At 54.9% G+C, this 25691-nt stretch overlaps 1 protein-coding gene and 1 pseudogene across 2 annotated transcripts; one reads left to right on the top strand and one right to left on the bottom strand.

Annotated features, from left to right (window-relative positions):
• The first annotated feature begins 62 nt into the window (after positions 1 to 62).
• EMC1 (ER membrane protein complex subunit 1) lies at positions 63 to 24073 on the top strand. 2 transcript variants are annotated; one of them, XM_005910217.3, is made up of 23 exons: positions 63 to 219; positions 3202 to 3326; positions 4044 to 4109; positions 4345 to 4438; positions 5492 to 5620; positions 6248 to 6374; positions 7065 to 7214; positions 7491 to 7658; positions 8139 to 8210; positions 8676 to 8735; positions 9380 to 9502; positions 10334 to 10430; positions 10756 to 10878; positions 12620 to 12819; positions 12951 to 13100; positions 13728 to 13889; positions 14429 to 14548; positions 17473 to 17610; positions 18859 to 19032; positions 19774 to 19984; positions 20998 to 21082; positions 22125 to 22254; positions 22437 to 24073. In XM_005910217.3, exons 1-23 carry the CDS (start codon positions 125 to 127, stop codon positions 22614 to 22616), a joined length of 2979 nt encoding a protein of 992 aa, XP_005910279.2. In that variant the 5' UTR covers positions 63 to 124; the 3' UTR covers positions 22617 to 24073. The 2 variants fall into 2 exon arrangements, with proteins under 2 accessions (XP_005910279.2, XP_070238234.1); XM_070382133.1 differs by lacking the exon at positions 10756 to 10878.
• Positions 17174 to 17261, bottom strand: LOC138984998 (small nucleolar RNA SNORA70; annotated as a pseudogene).
• Positions 24074 to 25691: the final 1618 nt, after the last annotated feature.

Below are 25691 nucleotides of genomic sequence, written 5' to 3'. Positions count from 1 at the left end.
CATGCCGGGCCCAACTCGATGGTTCCGCACCCAGGACTCCGCCTGTGGGCCCAACTCTATGGTTCCGCGGAGGCGGGGCCCGCGGCGCGGTGCATGCCGGGCCGGCCGGGCCCGCGCTCCCATCATGGCGGCGGCCTCGGTTTCCCGGTTGTGGCTCTGGGCTGCCCTGCTTGTCCCTGCGGCCGCGGTCTACGAAGACCAAGTGGGCAAGTTTGACTGGTGCGTACGGGGCGGGGGGCGAGGGGCGGTTCCTGTTCGGGAACTATTTTCCCTGTACCTTTTCTTTTGTTTAAAAGGAGGAGGGCTTTACTATGCAGCAGGGCCGGCTGCATAACTTGCGGGGCCCAGGGCAAAATGAAATGTGAGACCCCTCGTTCAAAAATTTTGAAAGAGTTTTAAGGTGGCCACGGCAGAGCGTTAAAGCGAGAGTTGGGGGCTCTTCTGAGCCCGTCCCTGTGCGGCTGTACGGGTCGCAAGCCAGTGAAGCGGGCTCTGCCGTCCGGGCTTGCTCGAGGTTCTGGTCAGCGGTCACTTCTCCCCGCCCGGCCGCGTTTCTCTGACTGTCAGGATCTGCTGGGTGTCCGACGTCGACCGCTGTCAGCGAAGATCCTCGTTCCCCACCCTTCCAGCCCAACTCTGCCATGGGCTCAGAACAGGGCCGCCCAAGACGCTTCAGCCAGGAGGTGCCATTCATTCATTCTTTCCTTCACTGACTGGCGCACTCACTCTTCATTCATTCACTCATTCAGCACTTTTGTTCATTCACGTCTCATTAATGCGCTCATTGAGTCACTCACCCACTCGTCCACCCACCCACCCCATCCTTAAGGCCAGCGAATTGGCTTGAAATGTCCGTTTGCCACTTCAGCATTGTGTGATCTCAGGAAAATGACTTAACTCTGTGCCTCGGTTTCTTGATCTGTAATTGAGTTTACTGATAGTCTATTACTTCCCACAGTAGCTGTAAGAATGAATACGGCAATTCTTTTAAATTACTCAGCGCAGTGGCTGGCTCACTGAGTACAAGCAGTATGTTCCCAGTTATTGCTGGTCAGGGAACACTTTCAGAGCCTAGCTCCTCTGTGAGGTCTTTTCTACATCAAACCAACGGGTTTGCATGTTTGTTGCGTGCCTGTTGTTGGCCAGTGGTCATGCTAGGTGCGTGGGTGCAGAGATGGAGAGGAACTCAGGCTGGTGAGGGGGCAGATATGTAAGTACGTGATATAAGGCAGTGTGACAAATGCAGCATAAGTCCTGTGTTTTTTTTTTTTTTTTTTGGCGGGTTGCGGGGAGTGCTGTGGCTTTTGGGGTCTTAGTTCCCTGACCAGGGATCAAACCCATGCACCCAGCATGGGAGTCCTAATCACTGAACTTATGGAGAATTCCCATAAGTCTCATTTTTAATGACGTGGGCAGATGCTCACAATATAACATGTACAGTTGACTCTTGGACAACGCAGGGGTTAGGGATGCAGACCCTCTCTGCAGTCGAAAATCGAGTGTAACCTATAGTAAGCCCTCTGCGTCTGCAGTTCGACACCCACAGATTCAACCAACCATGGATTGTGTAGCACTGCAGAATTGACTGTAGAAAACAGCCAGTGTAGGGAATTCCCTGGGGGACTCCATGCTTACAGTGCCGGGGGCCCGTGTTTGATCTCTAGTTGAGAAACTAAGGTCCCACAAGCCTCAAGGTGCCACCAAGAAAGGAAAGAGAAGAAAACAACCAGCGCTAAGTGGATCTGCTCAGTTCAAACCCATGTTGTATATGTTACACACGCACAACGTCATCCAATTTAGCAGAATCCTAGGTATATGCATTATAAACTGAAAAGTAACAGAAAGAAGTACACCAAAATGTTAAATGTTTATTGCTGAAAAAAACGTTTATGGATGATGGTATTTTAGGCATTTTTTTTGTTTTCTATTTTATACCTTTGTGTATTTTTCATGTTTTCTTCAGTAAGCAGGCATTACTTTTATAGTCCAGATAAAAAATATCAGCATTTTAAAAGAGAGCATGGGATTCAGACTTAGAAGATTAGGTTAGATTTGGATTTAGACTTAATTTTGCGTTCTAGTTCTCACAGCAGTTTGTTGACGTCAGTGGACTTTGGTTTTCTCGCCTCCACAATGAGAGCGTTAGTGCTTGTCCTGTGTACTTGGTAAAGGGTTCAGTGATGACAGTGAGATCCAAGTAGGCTAGAGTACGGTGGAAACTGTCAGATGTCACACACACCTGTCACTCTGTACTAATACAGCTCCTTCTTTTGTAAAAAGTCAGACCAGACCGTGTAACAAGGGAAATTCTGTGTGAATGCTGTGTGTTTGATTTGCTGGAAGTGGCATTCGTGAACAGCAGTGTGCCACTCGCCGCCTCTGTAGGCGGTAGTGTGCCAGGGGAAGCCCACTGTGCTCCCTTTATGCAGAGATAAGAGTGTTGAGAGTGATGGGGTATATTCCAAGGAAAGTATGAGTAGTGAGTCAGATGGATCCTGAGCACGGTGTGGGTTAGAACAGGCTGCAAAGAACACAGGCCTGACTCAAATCTGTCAAGTTTTGTTAGAATATTTGTGTAATATTTCTCCAAAGATCAGTGAAAATAGAAGGGGAAGTTGGATTGTGTGCTCATTAACAGGATTCATGTCTCTTCTCTCACGTGTAATGTGAGTGTCTAGTCCCACTATTTTTTAATATTAAAAAATAGTTGCAGCATGTGGGATCTAGTTCCCCGCCCAGGGATCGAACCTAGATCCCTTACCTTGGGAGCACAGTGTCTTACCCACCTGACCACCAGGGCAGTCCCTGGTCCCACTATTAATGAGTTCAGGGAAGACTAATTTTGTTCTAGTGGGATTTAGGCCAGGTCCCCTTTTGGGTAAGGTAAATACGTGCTTGCATTTAGAAGGAAGAGTGTTAGGTTAGCTATTAGGGTGTGTTCTCTCTTCTTCTCCCCTTTGCTCCTGAGCACATTACCTGGAAATGTTGCTTTTGGTCAAATCTCTTCATTAACACACACTACTCGTGCATCCCAAGACAGGTGTGATGTGATAGCCTCCTGTATTTGTGCAGCAACACTCCTCGTGCATCCCAAGACAGGTGTGGTGTGGTAGCCTCCTGTATCTGTGCAGCTGTCTTTCCCAAAGTGTCCTGTGCAGTGATGGCCTTGGCCCTTCCATTTCCCTCGTCTTTTTCCTTTAGGAGACAGCAGTATGTTGGAAAGCTCAAATTTGCCTCCTTGGAATTTTCCCCTGGATCCAAGAAGTTGGTTGTGGCCACAGAGAAGAATGTGATTGCAGCACTGAATTCTCGGACTGGGGAGATCTGTGAGTGGACTGGGTAGATGGGTAGCTGGGGATGGCGTGGCTGCGCTTAGTGAGTCCAGCATGTCCCGTGGCCGGCAGCGTCTGCCTGGCTGATACCCCACCCCTGGGGACAACATGGCCGAAAGCTGCGTCCTTTACTGGATTTGGATCATTTATTTATTTTTCAGTTTTGCCATCTTAGAAATATTTAATATATTCCTATAACTGGCCTTTGAGTTTACTTCCTTAGCCCGCGTCCTGACTATTCTTAAGTAAGATATTGCTGCAAAAAACACATTTTTTGATTAAGATTTTAAGTAAAGCTTTGGATGTTCCCCGTTTCCCTACCTCCAGTCATTTATAGCGCTTTTGTGGATGTTTTTAGGCATTAAAATCATGGAAATGTGATTTATAATCACTGCTTTGCTTGTGAGTCATAGAGATTTTGTGAATTTTGTCTTTGTCCGTTTATCTGTGTGGTTGGGTGGGGTGGGGATGGGAAGAGTGTGGTCTCAGATCGGCACAGCGGTGGCTCCCCTCGTTACTCCGGGAGTGGGGGTGGGTCACTGCCGGCTGGCAGTAATCCTCCCCTCCCTGGAATAAAACGAGGCACTTCTGTGCGCACAAAGGCTTGCGCGGTTCTCTCCCGAGCGCCTTCCTGGATGCCTCGCCGGGAACGCGTCCTGGTAACGTCATAGTAACGTCGTCACAGTAACGTCCGACTCTCCTGTCTCTCAGTGTGGCGCCATGTTGACAAGGGCACAGCGGAAGGGGTGGTGGATGCCATGCTGCTCTACGGACAGGGTAGGTAGAGCCCGGCTTGTCCCTGTGACGGCGTCAGCTCCCTCTCTCCCCTTGGTTCCTCCCTTTGTTCAGGGTCTGGGAGGGAACGGAGTAGGGGCGTTCCCAGCAGGAAAGGACAGGTGCAGTTTCTATCTGCACTTGTACACAGGAGGCGAGGCCACTGGTCACAGGCCCTGGGAGGCTCCAGACGGCGCAGCAGTTTGGGGATGATCTCATGTGGTCTTTTCTCTTCCAGATGCAATCACTGTGTCCAATGGAGGCCGGATCATGCGCTCCTGGGAGACGAACATTGGGGGCCTGAACTGGGAGGTTACCCTGGACAGTCGCAGGTAGAGGGAAAGAAGCTGAATTTCATCTTGCTCTGGTTAAAGGCTTCGCTGGAACACAGATTCTATGTAGACAGCAATTCTGGGCCTTTTGGCTTTTTTGCCCAGGGGGAAAAAACCACAGAAGAGCCAGAGAGCATCAAATGTCCATTCTTGATGTCTTGAGGTTATGGGACACGTGCTTACTCAGCCACCATTTATTGAGCTCGTGTTGGAGGCAGAGTGCCATGCTAGGGGCAGTGTTCATTTCTGGTATCGATTGCTTTTCCTAATCTGACCACGACTTGAGAGCTTTGCAATGTTCTAGGTAAGAGAAAGTGAAAGTGAAAGTCAGTCGTACTGTAGCCCGCCAGGCTCCTCTGTCCATGGGATTCTCCAGGCCAGAATACTGGAAAGGGTTGCCATTTTCTCCTCCAGGGGATCTTCTCGACCCATTGCACCCGGGTCTCCTGCATTGCAGGCAGATTCTTTACCAACTGATCTACTAGGGAAAGAAGATTCTAGATATGAAGATGGAGAACACAATTTCCTGTGTTTTAATTTTATGTTTAAAAACAATTTGCACTACTGTTTCAGCTGCGTCTCGCTAAAGTTGTTTAAATGATGGGGTTGGTTGCGTTAGGTTATGCTTCTTCTGATGGTAATTTACTGGGTAAGGGCTTGGGAATGCCCCAGGCAGTGGGAATCCACTGTGAATGTGAAACAGTTTCCATCATCAAGTAACCTCTTGTGTTGGGTGAGGCGGGCCTGCAGCCTGCTAATGACAGCTGTCTGATGGCTGCTGTGGTGGAGAGTTGGCCTGGTTACTGTGAGGTCCCGGGGAAAGAAAGGAGCAGCCCTCAGGAGAGTCGGCGAGTCTCAGGGAAACGGTGTAGTCGAGTGGCTGAAAATACAGTCGCTCAGGTCAGCCAGTGGGAAGCAGAGCCAAGCTCGGTGCGGATGCGGCTGAGCCCAGAGCCTGTTCCGTCGCCTCCTGAGGTGGCGGTTGTGTCCCGGACCGTCCGGCCTGAGGCTCGGGAGTCTCTGGGCTACGCTCACCCCTGTTCCTGTGCTCAGTCTCCAGGCGCTGGGGCTGGTCGGCCTGCAGGAGGCCGTGAGGCACGTTGCGGTCCTGAAGAAGACCACCCTTGCCCTCCTTCACCTCTCCAGCGGGCACCTGAAGTGGGTGGAACACCTCCCGGAGAGGTAAGGCTGCCTTCCCCCGGGTGGTGGCCGCCGCCTCCTGCTCTGTACCAGCCCGTCTTTCTCCTTGAGAGTCGAAGCATTTGAATCCTGGGTGGGGTCTGGGGCTCACTAGCCTCTGGGCCTGCACTCCAAGGCTGTGGCTGCCTCTGGAGTTTCCTTTGCAGTGAGGAGAAGACTCTCCACCTGGGCCCGAGAGCCAGTCGAGCGAGGGGACTGGCTCACTCAGTTTGTCAGGGACCCAATGCTCAGATTCCTAAGGGGCCGACTGCATAGCATCTGTGTGCGGAGCAGGCCGGGTGGGGAATGTTGGGAGCCGCAGTGTGCCCGGCCCGCCTCAAGGGGGCAGCCTTACTCAGCTGACCGTGCTCTGTATAGTTAGGCCTAGCATCATCACATCCCAACTTTTTAAAGAAAAGCTAGAAATCTTACTGTTACATGCTGATCTCAGTTCTAAATGTTGACAACAAATTCAAATTAAAAAAAGAAAACTAAGCCAAACAAAACTTCACTGAGGCTGCTAGTTTGTGACCTCTGGCTCAGTCCCTGGCGGCCGGGCTTTGGACCCCCGAGGGTGGTCCTGTTCTGTGGCTAAAGCTGAGGCTCCCTGCTCTTCCTTCCCTCTCTCAGTGACAGCATCCACTACCAGATGGTGTATTCCTACGGCTCGGGGGTCGTGTGGGCCCTCGGAGTCGTCCCCTTCAGCCACGTGAACATTGTCAAGTTTAACGTGGAAGATGGAGAGATCGTTCAGCAGGTGCGGTCCGGCTGCAGCCTCGGGCATCATGGAGGGGGCGGGTTCAGCCCTCCTTTGCACTGGGGACCGGGGGCCTTGGCCAGGTGAACGCCGGAGCCACGCGTGGTCCCTGCTTCCGGGCGCAGAGGGCTGCCTTCTGCTGTCAGAGCCCGCACGTGTGCACATGGCGCACTCCCGGTGGCTAAAGACACGGCTGTGTAGATCTGCTCGCGGCCTGCATGATCTCACAAGGTGGTACTGAAGGTGACGATATGAACCCGCGAATGACAGACGCAGTGGAGGAGTGCCGATCGGAGGGGCCAAGCATGCTGCCCTGCAGCCCCGGCCCTGCCGGCACCGTGGCTGCGGCCGCCCTGCTGCACCTGCGATGTTGGGGCAGAGAGAGGTGATTTCTATGCTCAGTGCTCACAACAGCAGGTGCTAAGAGTGGACTGCGGGCAGATTCACCAAAACAAGAAAAGAGTGTCCAGTATTGAAGAGGGCCTGGTTTAGCTTTCAGACTACCAGAAGGATCTTCTCCAGCTGTGGAGCTCTCGGAGACCGGGAGGGGTGGGAAGGTCTCCTCCTCAGTCCCTGAGGAAGAACCTTTGAGCTGAGATCCTCCCCTGGGATCTGGTGGTGACGGCTGGTGTGCTAAGAGCGAAATGTGAGGATCCCCAGGAGCTTCCTGTTCTCTCGTCTCTCGTGTAGGTCAGGGTGTCGACCCCCTGGCTGCGGAGTCTCACCGGGGCCTGCGGTGTGGTGGACGAGGCTGTCCTGGTGTGCCCCGACCCGAGCTCGCGGTCCCTCCAGACCTTGGCCCTGGAGACGGAGTGGGAGCTGAGGCAGATCCCGCTGCAGGTGAGAGGCTAGAGCTGCTTCCCCAGCCCAAGGTGCTGCCTTGGCCGTTGGGAAAAGCCTTTCTCCCAGGCAGCCCCTTTGAGGTTTGGCCTCTGGCAGAACTGGAATGAGGGCAGACGAGCCACTCTCCTCCTTTGAGAGCCTGAATGGGAGCTTCCGGAGCCCCGTGCTGAGGCCTCGTTCCTTTCACTGGCAAAGGGGGGCAGAGGCCGCCAGCCTGGATGGTCCATCCCCTGTCCTCTCCTGGCCCTCAGCCTCTTCCTTCTTGTCTCCCAGTCTCTCGACCTGGAATTCGCAAGTGGATTCCAACCCCGCATCCTGCCCACACAGCCCAGCCCGGTGGGTCCTTCTCGGGCGCAGTTCTTCCTGCAGTTGTCCCCAAGCCACTATGCGCTGCTGCACTACCGCCATGGCGCCCTGGATCTGCTTAAAAACTTCCCGCAGGTAACTGCAGGCAGCGTGGTGTGCTGGGATGCAGGGGGATCTCGCTGAGGCCTGGATGCTGGAAGTCCCAGCTTTTGAATCTGGAGATACTTACTCAAGACAGAAGACCTCTTTGCATGAGTGTTTTGAGAGGGGTTAGCCTTAGAGTAGGAATGGAATACTTGGTTCTTCTGAGAGTTACAGAGGATTTTTAGAGTGAAAGTGGTACCTTCCTGAACCCACGGGAGAGAGGGCACGCTAATTAGAATTTCCCTATAGATGCGAAGAGCAGCATTGAGCTTGCCTGTATTGGAGGTCAGGCAGGGCCTGGCTCAGCTGTGGGTGCGGTGGGGCCTCTCTGCTCTCAGTGCTCTGGCCATCATCCTCCCAACTTGGGAGCATTTTTAACTCCAAGGCCAAGGGTTCTTCCGGTGGAGGCGACCCTAAGGCTGCTGGCCAGGACAGGCCCTGTTTAGGAACTGACGCCTGACTCTACCCCAGGCTGCCCTGGTGAGCTTCGCCACCACCGGAGAGAAGACAGTGGCTGCAGTCATGACCTGTCGGAACGAGGCGGTGAGTGTTGGGAATAACAGCGTTTGGCCACATGCGGGATCTTAGTTCCCTGGCTAGGGATCGAACTCATGCCCCCTGTGGCGGAAGCACTGAATCTTAACTGCTGGAATGCCAGGGAGGTCCCAGGGTTTTCTTTGCTTATCTTTGCTGGAAGCCCTGAGAAACAAAAGTTTGGGCATGTTCACCTGGTCGCTTTGAACCGGGGCGGGGCGGGGGAGCAGGGGGCTGTTGAGCAGCCCTCACTTCATCTGTAGGCTCTGTGTGCACCTCTTTGTGCCCAGGAATGGGACGCCCTCACAGTCATCTGGGGCTGTTCCAGCTTGCGTGGGGGGTGTGGGTGGAGATGGGGGTGGGATTTGCCCTCTCCCAAGGGCTGAGATCTGGAGGTGGGAGCTTCATTCTCATGGCTGGGAGGTGACCCTCTGGCTGTATTTTCTCCTTCCGTCCTTCTCGTTTCCATGGCAGAAGCCCAGCGTTTCTGAAGATGGGTCACCTGGGAGCTTTTCGGAGAAGCCTGGCCCCCAGGTAGGTGTGGCCCTGGGCAGTGCACCAGCCCTGTATGTGGGCGGGGCGGCCCCCAGCGAAGCTGGAGGAGCGATCAAGCCTGGGAGTGGGTCTTCCAGGTCCCAGCCTCAGATGGAGTTTTCTAAGTTTTATAAATTAAACCGTGTTTCTCTTGATCTTTTTCAATTGGGAGATTAGAAAGTAGAACTCCTAGAACCTGTTCTTAAGCGCGTTCTCCTCTGGGCCTCCGCCTCCTCATGTCTTGTGGGGTCCCCGCTGGCAGAGTTGAGGGTTAGTCTGAGCAGCTGCCCTGAAGCAGAGTGTGGGGCGCTTGCCGGAGGCACAGGTTTGGGTCGTGGCTTCCGTTTCCTCAGCTTTTCCCAAGGCGGGTGTGCTTTCCCTGCCTGCGGTTTTACTAGTCACTCTTTGGGAAGTCTCTCTCCACTCCTTGCTTCTTCTGGAGTAAGTGTGTATAGTGGTTGTAGTTTTATTTATTCACTCACGCACCTTATTTCTGCCTTAGGATTTAGCTTTGCCCTTTGGCCTGGGTCCTTCTCCAGGATGTTGCCCCCCCTCCCCCCAGCCCCACCCAGATTCTTGGACTTCCTTTGGGGGACTTTGCTTTGGGGGACTCCTGTAGCTGACCCATGCGGTCTGTTCCCTAGGACTCGCTGGCGTGCTTCAACCAGACCTACACCATTAACCTCTACTTGGTGGAGACAGGCCGGCGGCTGCTCGACACCGCGATCACCTTCAGCCTGGAACAGAATGGCACGCGGCCCGAGCGGGTGAGTCGGGGCCTGCGGGCTGCTCGGCCTGGGGCTCTCTTTCCTTGGTCCCAGCCGTGCGCTGTAGTCCTACCTGAGCCACTGGCCGGTCAGAAACGCCTATGAATACCAGCAAGAGAAGTGCCGCTTAGGCCAGGTTGTCAGCGTGCCGGGCTCCACGCTAAGCTGTACTCACTCACTGATGGACTCACCCTCCCGATAAGGGACCTCCCTGGTGGTCCAGCAGTGAAGCCTGTGCTCCCAGTGCAGGGGGCCTGGGCTCAATCCCTGGTCAGGGAACTAGATCCACGTGCCAGAACTAAAGATCCCACGTGCGGCAACAAAGGTCCCCAGTCCCATAGCTAAGATGGGGTGCAGGTAAATAAACACTAAAAAACGTATCCTCCCGGTAGTCTTTCGATTACCACTGCCCTAGCCTTATAAATAAGGAAGCCGTGCCTGGTGAGATTCAAGATGCTGTCGCTGCCCAGCCCTGCCTCTGTGCGCCCAGTGGTGTTCCTCAGCCTCCCTGGGCGGCTGCTGCTTGGTCTACTCTGGGCCTCCTGCTCGCTTTGTGGTGTGTGATCGGTGCATAATGAATGATCGGGTAGCCGAGAAGGTGTCAGGTTCCTCCGTAGAGAGGACCCGAGCTACCTGCTCTTTTGCTCTGTCAGCTCCTAAGGATGCACGGTGTCTATAAGTGGAGTCCAGGAAACGCTGTGTGCTTTGGACACGCGGGGACGCCGTGGCCTGACCTCTGACCACTCCTCATGCTTTGAATCTCGGGCTCTGGGCTCTGAGAGGTGTCTGGATCCCCGCTGACTGCAGGGGTCTTGACTCTTTGGTTGACAGCTGTACATCCAGGTCTTCTTGAAGAAGGATGACTCCGTGGGCTACCGGGCCTTGGTCCAGACAGAGGATCACTTGCTGCTTTTCCTGCAGCAGCTGGGTGAGTGGGCATCACTCAGCTCCTGTTTGTGGGCCTGCCCATGAGTTGCATTCAGACCCTTCATCTGGGGCTGTGGCCAGGCTTCTGGGAAAGATTCAAGTGTAGTGTATCCTGCCTATTTTTCCCAGAGCCCTAGGTGACCTGCCTTTGAATACTTCCTTAGCACTCCTGGGCGGGAGACAGAACTCTCCCCACTTCATCTCAGCCCCCAGCCCCGCCGCTTCTCTTTTTGGCCTGACAGCGGGGGTGGCCCTGAGCCTCCGAGAAGGGTCCCTTCAGGGGACGGCGGAGGCGGGCCTGACTCTGGTGGCCTTGGCTCCTGCAGCAGGGAGGGTGGTGCTGTGGAGCCGCGAGGAGTCCCTGGCCGAGGTGGTGTGCCTGGAGATGGTGGACCTGCCACTGACCGGGGCACAGGCGGAGCTGGAAGGGGAGTTTGGCAAGAAGGCAGGTAGGAACAGGGGGCCGGGAGGCAGAGCTGCCAGTGGGGGCTCTGGGGCCGCTGGCACCCCCCTCCCTCCCCGGGCTTCGGGCGCGGCCACTCTGCCGGCCTGCTCTGAACTCGCTCTGCACCCGTCTCCCGTGCGTTTGTGGCCCTGTGCCTTATGGGCCCACTCCTCTCCGGAAGGAGCGACGCGTGACTCTTTCTAGGGAAAGACCCTGATGAAAAGAGTCTTAACGTAGCATCGTCATAGCTGCTGTTGTTTGAGGACCTGAAGTCTGTCAAGCAGCTTGTCGGGCACTGTACAGCTGTTGTCCCCAAAGCAGGAGTCCCACCTTTCCAGAGAGACGTGACTGGGCGGGCCAGGTTCTGTGGGGATAGGCCGGTGCCCTCCGAACCCGGCTGCGGTCCCAGACCCAGGGTGAACTTGGTTCACTCTCCCCTGGTTCCGTCCTGCCCCTGCCTCCCCCCATCCGTTCGCCCGGCCAGCTGGGTGGTGTTTGCTGGGAGCCTGCTCGGGGCCAGCCGCCCTGCTAGGCACCGCAGGTGCTCAAGCTGAGGATTAATGTGCCTTTACTGTTTATTTCTGCTGCCTGGATCCAGCCATCCAAGGTAAAACCTGCTTCCCGCTGCCTGGTTGCTTGTTGCCTGCCCCACGGCTGGCTTTCTCCGTCGTTTGTCCCCTGGACTTGCCTCGGTGAGGTGTGCACCACGCGTGCATGGGCTGCTTGCCTGTGCCTTGCCCCGTGTGCCCATCGCTTCTCTCCCTCGAGCCGGGGCTGATGGACATTGGCCCAGAAAAGGCGCTGCTCTTTCCCGTGAGCGCTCTGCACCCCGCCCCGGGGAGATCCCGGGGGCCCCTCACGAGGTCTGGTCTCGGCAGCAGCCCGGTGGGTGCTGTGCCATTTTACAGATGGGGAGCTGGGGGCTGCGAGGTGAAGCACGTTTCCCAAGGTTGTTGTCTGATTCCTCAGTCGTGGCCGACTCTGTGCGACCCCGTGGACTGCAGCCCGCCTGGCTCCTCTGTCCACAGGGTGTCCCAGGCAAGAGTGCTGGAGTGGGTGCCGTTTCCATCTCCAAGGTCGCCCAGCCTGTGGGCAGTGCACCTGGGTCCCGGCTGCAGACTCCGAGGCCTGGCTTCTCACCGTGCTGCCTTGCTGCGGTGACCGGTCTCGTCTCCAGAGGAGATTTGAGGGTGGTGGTCTCGTGGATGGAGGAAGGGGCGGAGTCAAAGGGAGCCCTGGGAGCGGGCTGCAGGGAGGTCTGTTGGGAGCAGGTTGAGCAACTGACAACGTAGGCCTGAAGCCGCGAGAAACAGAAGTACCAGTTGATGGCACACACACGTGCACCCCGCACCCCCACAGCCTGCCCTCGTCTGGCTTTGTCACGGCGCCCGGGAGCCTCCTGCTGGCCGTCCCGGATGGGCTTGTGGTGGACATGTTGGTGGCACGGCTGCACCCTGCATGGCTGCCCCCTGCCCTCTTAGCCTCCTGTCCTGAGATTGCAGGCAGGGGGCGTGCTGAGAGCCCCGTGAGTAGGCCTTAGAAGTTCCCGCACGGCTGTGCCTGAGTGTGGGGCTGTTGGCATCGGACACAGGACTGCTCCCTGGGCTCGTGACCTGGGGTGTGGACGACACGAGTGCTGTGGAGGAGGGAGAGCCCTCCTTAGGGGGAGCAGGTGCCCCGTCGCCGGGAAGCCCCACTCCGCCGAGGAGAGAGCCTCAGCCGCGGTCCCTTTCCCTTGACACCAGACGGCCTGCTGGGCATGTTCCTGAAGCGCCTGTCCTCCCAGCTCATCCTGCTGCAGGCCTGGACCTCCCACCTCTGGAAAGTGTTTTACGATGCGCGGAAGCCCCGGAGCCAGATCAAGAATGAGATCAACATTGACACTCTGGCCAGGGATGAATTCAACCTCCAGAAGATGATGGTGATGGTGACGGCCTCAGGCAAGGTGAGCCCTTCAGAGGCCCCGGGAGCAGGACAGGAAGGCCGGGGCAGGAGCTGGGGCTGGTTCTGGTTTTCAAGGACAGAAGTAGTTCTGGGTCAGCCTTTCTGGTAGTGAGCCCGGTGTTTCTCTGGCAGCTTTTTGGCATCGAGAGCAGCTCTGGCACCATCCTGTGGAAACAGTATCTCCCGAACGTCAAGCCGGACTCCTCCTTTGAGCTGACGGTCCAGAGGACGACTGCCCACTTCCCCCACCCGCCCCAGTGCACGCTCCTGCTGAAAGACAAGGTGAGCCTCTGCCGCACCTCTGAGCCCGTGGGGGCGCGGTTTTGTGTTTTGTAGCTCTAGCTGGGCCTTGGGGACTCTCGGAGAGTTACATACAGAGACTCAGGGCTTAGAGCTCTGTTTTCTTGCAGTTTTTTGCCTGAGTGCCCCTCCTCCCCCACCAGGGGTGGTGGTGGCCGAGGAGGAAGTGGCTGTAGCGTAGGTGGGATGTTACCAGGCCCCTAGTAAGCCGGCCCTGTTTCTCCCAGACACAGGTGGGTGTCGGTACCTAGCGGGCAGCTGGCTCTTCTCCCGGGGATGGAGGGCAGGACGCCAGCTGTTCTTGCCTCTGCCTCCCAGCGAGCAGATGGCTCTTTGCAGATACATTCTGCCGTCATTGGAAAGGGGGCCTGGTAGACATTTCGTTTGTTCCTCAGCGTGACCCATTCTTAGATTTGGAGCTAGAGGCAGTTAAACTTTTACCCTTTTGACACATCAGCCGTCAGACGCTTTCACCTTCAGCCAAAGCTTTTGTTTTCCACAAGGCAGGGAAAGACTGGGGGATCCCCGAGGCTGAGCTCCGGTCCCCAGCTCCTTAGGATTTGCAGTCTTTTCCTGTTGGTGGAGGCTGAGCGTTGCTTGCCCTTTCAGGAGACGGGAATGAGCTCGCTGTATGTCTTCAACCCCATTTTTGGGAAGTGGAGCCAGGTGGCCCCCCCCGTGCTGAAGCGCCCCGTCTTGCAGTCTCTGCTCCTGCCCATCATGGATCAGGACTATGCCAAGGTGCTGTTGCTGATAGACGACGAGTACAAGGTACGCGTCTGCAGAGGCTGCAGGAACCACCCCCCACCCCCGCCCCCGCCGTCGATGGGTGGGGGCAGGGTGCTCACACAGCGGCTCGTGGGCCCCAGGTGGGCGCTGAGTGCAGTCAGGCCTCAAAGGGCTTCTCTACGCAGCGCGATGGCTCTTTCTGCACTTGTGAAAACTGGGTCTCTTAAGAGAATTCAGTTTAAGACCTGATTGAATTTAGCAGATTTTAATTCCTTTAAGATTTGTTGTTTTATTCTTAAGGCCCTCTTTGATGGGAAACAGTAAAGAGTCTGGAGAAATCCATGCTTAGGGATTCCTTCTCTTTGAACTCTTTTTCTTTTTTTTTAAAAAAAAAAACAAACATTTATTATTTTGATTTATTTGGCTGAGTCTTCGTTTTGGCTTGCAGGATTTTCGATTGCAGCATGTGGGATCTAGTTCCTTGATCAGGGATCAGTCCAGGGCCCCCTGTACTGGGAACGTGGAGTCTTAGCCACCGGACCACCAAGTCCCCCCCATAACTCTTCTCTGGGGTTTTCTAGGTCACAGCTTTCCCAGCCACTCGGAATGTCTTGCGGCAGCTCCATGAGCTCGCCCCTTCCATCTTCTTCTACTTGGTGGATGCGGATCAGGGGCGGCTGTGCGGATATCGACTCCGGAAGGTGGGCAAGGGCATCCTGGCAGGACCCGTGGTGGGAGGGGTGTAGGTAACAGGAGTGGATACGCTGGCTCTGGTGTTGTAAGCGTGAATCGGCGTCAGCCTGGTGTCCGAGGCCATCATTCTTGGGTTTGTGGAGCCGGCCTGGTCGCTGCTGCCGTGGACGGAGCCGTGCACAACAGGTGGGCCTTGGCCCCTGAGGAGCGTTCACTCCACCTCCCTCTCCTGTGGCAGAGGGAGTGTTTTTGCCATCTTTAGCGGGGGAGGTGGGGATGGTGATTGAACAATAGCGCTTTCTGTACGAAGGTAGTGTTATTGATCCACTCTTAATCGAATGCGAGTTTTGAATTTTATTTCCAGAATTGGGATCGATCTGCTCCAATTCTGACATACGTGAGTCCAGCTCTTGGAAGTACTGCTTCACGCTGGCTCTGAAGTCCTGCTCTGAGCTTCACAGGGGCTGCCTTGGCCCGGAGAGCAGGGCCACGTTGAGGGCTGATCTGAGACGTGTCCTCCCTGGCGGGTCCTGCCATCCTGTCTGGAAGCCTTTTGGAGAGGCTCAGACCTCGGGCCCGGCTGCTCGTGCAGGAGGCCTGGCTGTGCCCCTCGTACACTTGGCATCCTTGGGCAGATGGCTTCCGGCTGGTCTTCTGTTTTCTTGTCTGTAAGACAAAACGGTAGTAATAGTACGTCAGAGTGTTTTCGTGATGAGCTGGAGAGTGAACACGTCTGAGTCTCGTAAAGCAGGGCCTTGCACACAGCCCACGCCTCGTATGTTTCACCTGCTGTTGTTTAAAAAATGCGGCGCCCTTTCCTGACATTTTGTAACAGCTGCGGCTGCTGCTAAGTCGCTTCAGTTGTGTCCAACTCTGTGCGACCCCAGAGACGGCAGCCCACCAGGCTCCCCCGTCCCTGGGATTCTCCAGGCAAGAACACTGGAGTGGGTTGCTGTTTCCTTCTCCAATGCATGAAAGTGAAAAGTGAAAGTGAAGTCGCTCAGTCATGTCCGACCCTCAGCGACCCCATGGACTGCAGCCTTACAGGCTCCTCCATCCATGGGATTTTCCAGGCAAGAGTACTGGAGTGGGGTGCCATTGCCTTCTCCATTTGTAACAGCTAGCCTTTAGCATAAACAGCACAGGAATGGTCTGTCCAAAGAGTGTGCTCTTTACCCAGTGGGTAAAGAAACACTGCTCTTCTGAGTTGATGGAAAAGGGACCTTGAAAGAGAGAGTTCTTCATGGGCAGGGGTGTGACCCAGGGTGCGGGTGTCATGGACCAGTGGAACCCTGAGGGTGTCATCGTAAAGACGGTCGAGGGGAGACACAGGAGTCAGAGCTCCAGAGGGAGTCAGCCGGGGGTGGGCTTCCAGGCTCTGACCTCCGGGGGCTCCCTGGTGACCTTGCTCTCCGGGAGGGTTTTAGTGAACTTTGGTGTTTTCATAGGAATCTGTGAAATGTTTTCATCGGAGCCGTATTTTTTAATAAAGATTATTATCGAAAAGATTAAAAAAAGCAGTAACATGTGAATGCATTCTCCTGGTGAAAGTTTGCATGGGTACAGCGTTGCGTGAGCCAACTGCGAAGGGCCCGTTGAGCCCCATTGCCAGCTGCTTCCCCGGCTAGAACGCGCGTCCGTGGCCCGCACGCTTCCGTGGCCCGCTGTCGTGCCCTCCGCTGAGGACACGACCGTGCGGTCCGCGTGGGCAGGTGCAGCGTGTATACTTCTTACCTGAACTGGAATTGAGCCACATTTAATCAGTAGGAAATCTGCTTTGTTCACTTGATGTGTTTCCTACTTTCTTCTTTTGTTAAACCCATATCTGATTAAAATACAACGCTGAGAAGAGTGCAGAATGCTGCGGTCACTGCTCAGCGGCCCTCACAGAAGGACCACAGCTGTGTACGCAGCGGTCAGAGCAGGAAGCCCCTCCAGTCGCTACCCGCCCCCCACCCTAGGGCTCCGTGTAACCACGTGTGGAGGTATAATCACGCGTTTAACCATACAGGTTTATTGGTTTCTTATGACAATAAAGAGGATTTCTTGTCACATTTTGAGGTCCCTTCCAGCTTAGTAGTTCCCCGCTGGCTCAGTGTACAGGGACCTTAGATGTTAGTAATAAGTGGTAAATTTCCTTTGAGTTAGTCTTACTCAGATAAACAGTGGGAAACTACTAACTATCCTGCTTCTTTCACACTGGCTCTAGTATCTTTCTGTTTTTTTTTTGACAGAAAGTAGGAGTGTTGGTGGATGTGAGTGAGGAGGGGTGGCTCTGAGGTCCCCATGGGTGCAGGGCCCGGCCCATGCCCAGAGGGCGCAGAGTCGGGTTGTGTCTGACCCCACGGCCGGGCTGGAGGAGCTGCTTTTCAGCTGCTGGGTCTTCAGGTTCACGTGCGTCACACTTAGTGAAGCTGCACTTCTTGGAGTTGCAGGTCTGCTGGCAGCCAGGGCACTTGAACTTGGCTCTGCGTTGGGCCTCAGCCACACGCCCCTTGTTCTGCATGTCGGTGTGGATGGACTCCATGGCTTGGCTGACCGCTGCGCCCTGGAGATTTCCAAAGGCACCGCGCTGTGCTGTCTGGAGCCTGGACTGGGGACAGTATGGGATCACACATATATCCCCCAGAGAAGACTGTCTCAGGTCCCATCGGGCAGCCCAGACAAGCAACAGGTGCCTCCAGCTGCCCAGGAGGCTGCTGTTTGCAGCCATTGACACAGGCTTTACTGGTTTTCTAACTTGAACTAGGAGTTCCAAAACCTCTTCCCAGACCAGATCCTTATTGGTGCTTCTCTAGGACCTCTGAACCCTGTTCCACCCTGCACAGAGGCGCCTGCTGAACTGCAGGCCAGGTCTCGCCACACCTGTTGGGGGCCTGAGGGTACCTTCCTGATGATCGGTGCCGGTTCCTTCTCTTTGGCCCCACCCCAGGACCTCACCACTGAGCTGAGCTGGGAGCTGACCATCCCCCCGGAGGTGCAGCGAATCGTCCAGGTGAAGGGGAAGCGCAGCAGCGAGCATGTCCACTCGCAGGGCCGAGTGATGGGGGACCGCAGCGTGCTCTACAAGGTATGGCGGCCGCCTGCTGCCGTGCAGAGGAGCCAGGCTTGCGTCCTGGCTCTGCGATTGGTGGAGAGGGGAGCTTTCTGTCAGTTTTTTTATCCCTTTGAGCCTTACTTTATTGCTTGTGAAATGGGCCTGTGAAATATGCCGTCCTCCTGGGGTGGTGGTGATGATCACACGAGACGGCACCCAGTGCCAGGCACGTGACCACTGCCCGGCAGCTGCCATCTGTTAGGGTTAGTGGTAGTGCTGATAGACGTTCCTGGGGTTAAACCTTAGTCGATCCATCAGAAACTCCATCTGTGATCCAGCATCCTCCTGAGTGGGAGATGGAGAGGTGACTTGTCAGCTGCAGAGCCATCCTGTGAAGGAACGTAGTCCTTAAGGTGATGAACATGAGTTACAGCCTCTGGCAGAGCAGAGACGGAGTTGGAGGAGGAGCGAGGCCTAGAGGGGAGCGGGTTTTGGCGGGTGTGGAGCAGGACCTGGGCCTGGGGCCTGTTGAGTTTGCCGTGAGACGTCTGAGCAGTGATACTGACGCGGTGGTCCGTTAGTTGGGTCTGGAGTTCAGGGAGGGGCCTGGCTCGGACATGTAAACTTGGGCGATGCCAGCCCCTGTAGGTGTTCTGGAAGTCATCAGATTGGCTGAAGTCACCAGGAGAGCGGGTGCAGCTAGAACACCCAGAGGCTGGGGAAAGGAGGACGGACCTGCAGAGGGGACTGAGAAGGAGCAGCCACTGAGGCAGAGGACAGATGGGCCTGGCGTCCTGGACGCCGGGGGGAAGGCGTCTTAGGAAGGGAGTGATCGCTCGCGTTACGGACCTAGTCGGTCAAGTTAGACGAGAACCGAGACGTCTCCGTTGCTGTGGTAGTCGCAGGGCCCTGGTGGAGAGACGTCAGGTTGCTGGACCAGTGTCCTTCCATCAGGAAGTGGGCCGGCTTGGGTTGTGTCTTGAGTGACTGTTTGCTTGTTTGTGACTTGAGCGAGTTGCTTAACTACTTTAAGATGTTTCATCTGTGAAGTGTAGATAGTAACTTCTGTTTGCAAGGATATTCATGAGATTCAGTGAACCAAGCCCAGCCCCCAGTGGACACCGAAAAAGTACAGTGATGATGACCCGTGATAGGAAGTTCTTCCACCCAGAAAAGCTGCTTCCTCTGCCAGCCGGAGGGCTCTGTGCCCACCTCCCTGCCCCAGGCTCACGGTGGGGTGCCACTGTGCTTCTGAAGGAGCCTTTCCCTCCGTCTTCCCAGAGCCTGAACCCCAACCTGCTGGCCGTGGTGACGGAGAGCACGGACGTCCACCACGAGCGCACCTTCATCGGCATCTTCCTCGTGGACGGCGTCACGGGGCGCATCGTCCACTCGTCCGTGCAGAGGAAGGCCAAGGGCCCCGTCCACATCGTGCACGCCGAGAACTGGGTTGCGGTAGGTGGGCGGGCGGCCTGGGCGACGCAGCCTCCAGGGCCTGGCCGGCCTCCTGCAGCTCCAGTCCCCTCCCGGCCTCTTGTTCGGGAAACCGGTTGCTGCTTGGTGCTTTCAGAATTCAGAACCCCTGGCTGGCAGCAGAGGGGGCTGGGTAGGGAGCCGGGGCGCCTGGATTTGATTGAGCTCTTCCATTTTCTGATTTTATAGCTGCTAACTGGTTTCTTAAGCGCTCTGTGTCATACCAGAGGGGTAACAGCAGTCACCTCATCTAGTCAAGTTTTGAACAGTGCCTGGCATGTAGAAAGCACTCAGATGTTAGCTGTTAGTCTCGTGACTTGTAAGACTCTTGCGAATTCATTTTTCTTGGGGTGCACCTGGATAGTCCAGATGCAGCTACCCTGAATGTTACTGAATTCAGTGAAAGTGAAAGTCACTCAGTTGTGTCCGACTCTTCGCAACCCCATGGACTGTATAGTCCATGGGATTCTCCAGGCCAGAATACTGGAATGGGTAGCCTTTCGCTTCTCTAAGGGATCTTCCCAACCTCAGGATTGAACCCAGGTCTCCCGCATTGCGGGAGGATTCATTACCAGCTGGGCCACAGGGGAAGCCCAGCTCAGGAGCAGGAAGAAAGCTGGGATGCTGGTGGCTTTTTCCTTCTCGGACTTGCCTCTGCACGTCGATTCCCCTTCCCAGCCGAGCCAGCAGCCGGCCCTGAGCAGCGCCCCCTCCTCTCCGCAGTACCAGTACTGGAACACCAAGGCTCGGCGCAACGAGTTCACGGCGCTGGAGCTCTACGAGGGCACGGAGCAGTACAACGCCACGGCCTTCAGCTCCCTGGACCGCCCGCAGCTGCCCCAGGTCCTGCAGCAGTCCTACATCTTCCCCTCCGCCATCAGCGCCATGGAGGCCACCATCACAGAGCGGGGCATCACCAGCCGCCACCTGCTCGGTGAGTGAGCTGCGCCCTCGGCGGCCTTGCTGGGATCCGCGAGGAGGGCTTTGTTTCAGCAGAGGACGCTCCCCAGTCCAGTCGGCTTTGCCGTCTGTGAGAGAGCTGATGCACCCACCCCAGCCCTTGTTTCTGATGGACCATTTTCATGACGCCTCTGCTTTGTTTGCCCCTCGCTCGGAACGTTGCGCCCTGATGGCGTCCCTCACGGGTAGCCTGTGCAGATGGGCTGCAGAGACTGGCGAGGTGCAGGGTCTCATCTTTGTGTAGTTCAGATTCAGGACGCAGTGACTGCATAACAGGCTGCTCCATCCAGTTGTTTTTACCAAAGACGTTTGGGGCTCTGAGCTTTGACAGACACTCTGCATCATTGTTTTATCCTCAGAAGTGAGGAAGACAGCCCTTTTAGCAGTTTCCCCTGTTTAATTCCCACTGTTCCTAAAACAGGCGATCCTGCGGGACCTCATGTTGCCAGGCCCTTCCTGTCTCCTCCTCCCATCCACCCCCCATCCCCTATGCCCCTGCCCCCATCCCGCACCAGCTTCCCTGCATCCTATCCCCTCCCCCATGTTCCCCCCCATCCCCACCCATCGCCCGCCCAATCCTGCACCAGCCTCCCTGCTGCCCCAGCGCGCATGCTCGTGTTTTGCGACAGCAAGCAGCCCTGCTGAGCTGGGCAGGTGCTACTGGAGAACAGGATGGGAGATACAGAGGTCCACGGGCCTTCCACTCTTTTCTCTTTCATCATTCCCTAGTTCTTGATTCTAGAACTTTATTTTCTGATGTCTCAGGATGATATGTGAAGAGACTAGTGTCTTCAAAAGTGAGAACCTTCCTACAGATCCATGTGTATTAAGACTATTGTTTTTGGCCATTGAAGGGCATCTCATTGACCTGTTTTTTTGGTTTTAAACTCTATTTTGATTTCTGCGATAAGGACATTTTCGTAAGTAGCCCTAATCTGGGATCAGGTTCGCGTGAACACTCACTTCTGTTGACTTGTCTCTGTGCAGTTGGGCTGCCTTCCGGAGCGATCCTTTCCCTTCCTAAGGCCTTGCTGGATCCTCGGCGCCCCGAGATCCCAACAGAACAGAGCAGGTAGGCCCTTGTGGGACACCCCGAAGGCTGTGACATTAAAGAGCTCCGCATGTGGGTGATGTTTGGTCCTCTGTCGGCTGTGCTGTGGGCGTGGCCGTGAACAAGTCTGCCCTCACGGAGCTTGCGTTCTAGCAGGGGAGGCGAGATGGACGATAAGTAAGATAAGCAAGTGAAATAATGCTATGTTAGATGCTTGTAAACGCTAAGGAGAAAAAACTTATAAAAAGGGACAGGGGGCTAGGAAGGGGTGGTACACGGGGTGAGGTTTGAGACGGTGGCCTGGGAAGGCCCCCCTGAAAAGGTGACATTAGAGTAAGCACTTGAAGGAGGCGAGAAGCTGGCCTTGTGGATGTCTGAGGGCGAACCTTCCAGGCGGAGGAAACTGCCATCACAGATGCCTGAGGTGGTATCTGGCGAGTTACAGGAAGGGTTGGAGGCCACTGCGGCCGCCAGCAGCAGGCACACTGGGAAATGAGGGGAGGGAGTTGACTGGGCCCAGGTCTCATGGGGAGACGGTAGCTCGTTACCGATCATATCCATTTTTAAATTTCTGGCCATCATCTCTGTATGTTTTCTTGCCTCTGTCCCGGATTCTCTTCCCTCAGGGGTGAGAAACTGTGGGCAGGGTGAGGAGGTGCTAGGTATGTCCCCACACGTAGGGGAGGGAGCAGGATGGTTCAGAGAGCAGGAGGCTACAGCTGAGCACTGAGGCACTCTGGAGTAAAGAGCCGCCATCGGCCTAGTGGCTCAGTGTCTTGTTTTTAAAGTGGTCCTTGCTTCCTCTGGTGTGAAATCGCCGGTTGTCTGGGATGTTTTAGACTCAGAACAAGGTAGGAATCCAGGTCTTACCCTCCTCACAGCGTCCTCTTTTGCGGCCCTTCCCTTCCAAACACTCAGCGGCTCGGCGTTCAGCTCCCTGATGCACGTAGGCCCAGAGGAAGACCAGAGGCTGATCCATGGCCTGGAAACCGCCCAGGGCTCGGGGCAGCGGGAGATCCCCTTACAGCAGCTTTGAAAGCGATCCTGGCTGATGTTTTTGCAGAGAGGAGAACCTGATCCCGTATTCTCCAGACGTGCAGATCCACGCGGAGCGGTTCATCAACTATAACCAGACAGTCTCCCGAATGCGAGGCATCTACACAGCCCCGTCGGGCCTGGAGTCCACTTGTCTGGTGAGCAGAGCCCCCAGCCCGCCCTGTGCCCCCTCGTCCAGCCACAGCCGCCCTGCATGACACCTGCTGTCTGCTCCCCCTTGGGAAATGACTGAGGAGCCTGTCTCCCTTCTGACCCAAGTCTGTGGCCGTGGCGGCCACCGGAGCCTTTCTCACGGGCTCTCGCTCCCTCTGCCCTCCAGGTTGTGGCCTACGGTTTGGACATTTACCAGACCCGCGTCTACCCGTCCAAACAGTTCGACGTCCTGAAGGACGACTATGACTATGTGCTCATCAGCAGCGTCCTCTTTGGCCTGGTCTTTGCCACCATGATCACGAAGAGGCTGGCGCAGGTCAAACTCCTGAACCGTGCCTGGCGGTAAAGGCCTGAGACCCCCTGCCAGAGAGCAGAGAGCCGAGGGGAGCGAGGGTCGGGCGCCAAGCTCCAGCGGCATGTGCCGGGTTGGGGGGGACGTGCATCAGGCGCTCATCTCAGTTAAGCGCCGTGGGGAGGAGGATGGACTCTCGTGGAGACTGCTCTGGGGACACGTCTGCGGAGGAGTCACCAGAGGCGGACGCAGGCTGGACTCTGTCAGCCGAGACCACAGAGCATCCTGACCGACTTTCCCCTGGAGTCCCAAGGCTGTCGTCATCCCCTTCTGTGCCTGTGCACGAACGTCACTATCCTATAAGACCTCCCGCAGACCTCTCTGTCTCGTGAGGCCTGCTTAAATCGATTCCCCTTCTGTGCCCGTCCACGAACGTCACTGTCCTGTAAGACCTCCCGCAGACCTCTCTGTCTCGTGAGGCCTGCTTAAATTGATTCCCCTTCTGTGCCCGTCCATGAACGTCACTGTTCTATAAGGCCTCCCGCAGACTTCTGTCTCTCGTGAGGCCTGCTTAAATTGATTCCCCTTCTGTGCCCGTCCACGAACGTCTCTGTCCTGTAAGACCTCCCGCAGACCTCTCTCTCTCGTGAGGCTTAAATTGATGTTGGTTTGCCTTCTGTCTCCCAGGTATATCTGGAAAGCCTTCTCCTTGCTTCCAAAGTCAGAGGGAACTCTTACCGATAACTACCTTATAGGTGCATTTGCTGTCTTATACTGGGGAGAAAGAAGAGCCACCCTTAGCTGAGGTTTGAGAACCGATCCAGCCTCTCATGGCTTCTTTCCAAAGTAACTGTGGGTCGAGGAATCTATATTTGTGTCACAATTTCTCTTAACTAAGCCTCTCGTTTCATGCTCCCATTCATGAGTGGGCCAGCCGGCCTTAGATTCAGTTTATTGAAAACCACGTGAATAATAGTGTTTTCATTTGTCAGTCATCGTCCAAGCTTTTCTCCTAAGATGTGTCAGAGCTGAGGCCTTTTTAGTACTACTGAATTGTCTGCACCTTGAAAGGACTTCAAGGGAGGAAGGCAAATCTGCCTGTTTCACACTCTCTCTTAACCTCTCATTTCACCTTCAGGCTGACCTGGTCATCTTATAACCCAGTTGGAAAAAGTTGTCCTTGTTTAAGAAACCTCATTATTTATGTTTGGTTATGTGTTAATGCGTGGGTTACTATACTTCTTTTAAAATCAGCAAATTTTAAGTCTTACCTCTAAATGAGGGAAGGAAAGGGTAGGGGTGGGACATGGGCGTCTTGTGGATGTAGCCTTGTTGACTGGCTGGGCTGCTGTTTCTGGTGCAAACTAAAGACAGCCTAAAAATTTTCGCTGTCGGTGGATTTGGGGAATGATGGAGTTTCTCTCTGCTGTGAAGAATGAAATGTACAGAGAGCCCTGTCGGGAGAGAGGTACGTTTAAGTGTCCGAATAAAGCGAGTGGCGAATGACAATGTTCAAGTCCTTTTTTGTGGCTTTGGAACGTCTCATTGAGGCCACTGCTGCCTCGGAGGGGACAGAGAGCTGTGTTCCGGAGTGGAGCAAGCGCAGTGTTTTAATGGGAAACAGGCCAGTTTAATCATGCAAGAGTTGTGTCATGTAAATAACAACAGTTTTTGTTTCTGTGGTCACATGCTGGTGGTAGAGAAGGAAGAGAAAGAATAATTTTACTTTATTATTATTATTTTAGCATTTATTTACCCGGCTGCCTTGGGTCTTGGTTACAACACACAGGATGCTTGTTGGATTATGGGGGCCCTTTCCTTCCTTCTCTGGTTGTGGCCTGGGGGCTCAGTAGTTGCGGCTCGCAGGCTTCCTTGCCCCTTGGGATACGGGATCTTAGCTCCCTAACCGGGGATTGAACCTGTGACCCCTGCGTTGCAAACTGAAATCTTAACCACTGGATCTCTGGGAAGTCCTGTGAAATTTGATTTTAATGAATGAATGAACATCTGAGTATCTTCAGAAAAAAACAGGCAGCTATTCATCCTGACTCAAGGCTTAATTTTGTTTAAAGTGACCTGGGAGATGGGGATAAGTACCAATTAAAGAAAAAAAAATCTGCCCTACTTTTGAGGAAGCCTGGCTGGGATTTTGCCTGGCCTGTATAAATGTGGACAGGCTGCATCCTTAGCTGTTGCCCTGACGCCTGCTCTGCTTACATAGTAGCCCAATCAATCTGCTAAATTCTAGTTTTCACGTATGTGCCAGAGTCTGAAAGAAGAAGCTGATGAGATGGAAGTTAATCTGCCTTTCCGTAAAATTCCTTATATTTCGGCTTTAATCATAACTATGTTACTGAAGGTTATTGAAAAGCATTTAAAGTAGCTAATGCTAATGACCAGAGAAGGCAGTGGCACCCCACTCCAGCACTCTTGCCTAGAAAATCCCATGGGCGGAGGAGCCTGGTGGGCTGCAGTCCATGGGGTCGGTAGGAGTTGGACAGGACTGAGCGACTTGACTTTCACTTTTCACTTTCATGCATTGAGAAGGAAATGGCAACCCACTCCAGTGTTCTTGCCTGGAGAATCCCAGGGACCGGGGAGCCTGGTGGGCTGCCGTCTGTGGGGTCGCACAGAGTCGGACAGGACTGAAGCGACTCAGCAGCAGCAGCAGCATCAGCAGCGCTAATGGCAGGATCAAATCTCAGTCTCCTTAGATCTCAGCCTTTCTTATCTTAGGGCAGCACTTGCTTCTGACCAGCTACACTGAGCCTCTGCCTATGGCTTTTGAAACCGCTTCCTCTGAATTCTCTGATGTGTCTCCTTCCTTCTTTCTCCTTCCTTTCCTTCTCTGCTCCTCTCTTTCTTCCATCCTGCCGGGGGTGGAAGTACAAGTCCTATCACTGGACTGCTGGGGAATTCCTGTCTGATCTGTTTTCTTGTCTTCCTCTTTTTCTGTGTGTATCCCAAGAGCCGTCTGTTTTCCCCTGCCTTCACTGTTGTTCAGTCACTCAGTTGTGTCCGACTCTTTGGGATCCCATGGATTGCAGCACGTTCGGCTTCCCTGTCCTTCACCATCTCCTGGAGGTTAAATCTTGTCTCTAAATGAGGGGAGGAAAGGGTAGAGGTGGG

The sequence above is a fragment of the Bos mutus genome, chromosome 2, assembly GCF_027580195.1.
Source record: "Bos mutus isolate GX-2022 chromosome 2, NWIPB_WYAK_1.1, whole genome shotgun sequence".
Lineage (NCBI taxonomy): Eukaryota > Metazoa > Chordata > Mammalia > Artiodactyla > Bovidae > Bos > Bos mutus.
Note: the sequence above shows the minus strand (reverse complement) of the source record. Positions and strands in the feature narration are given on the sequence as shown.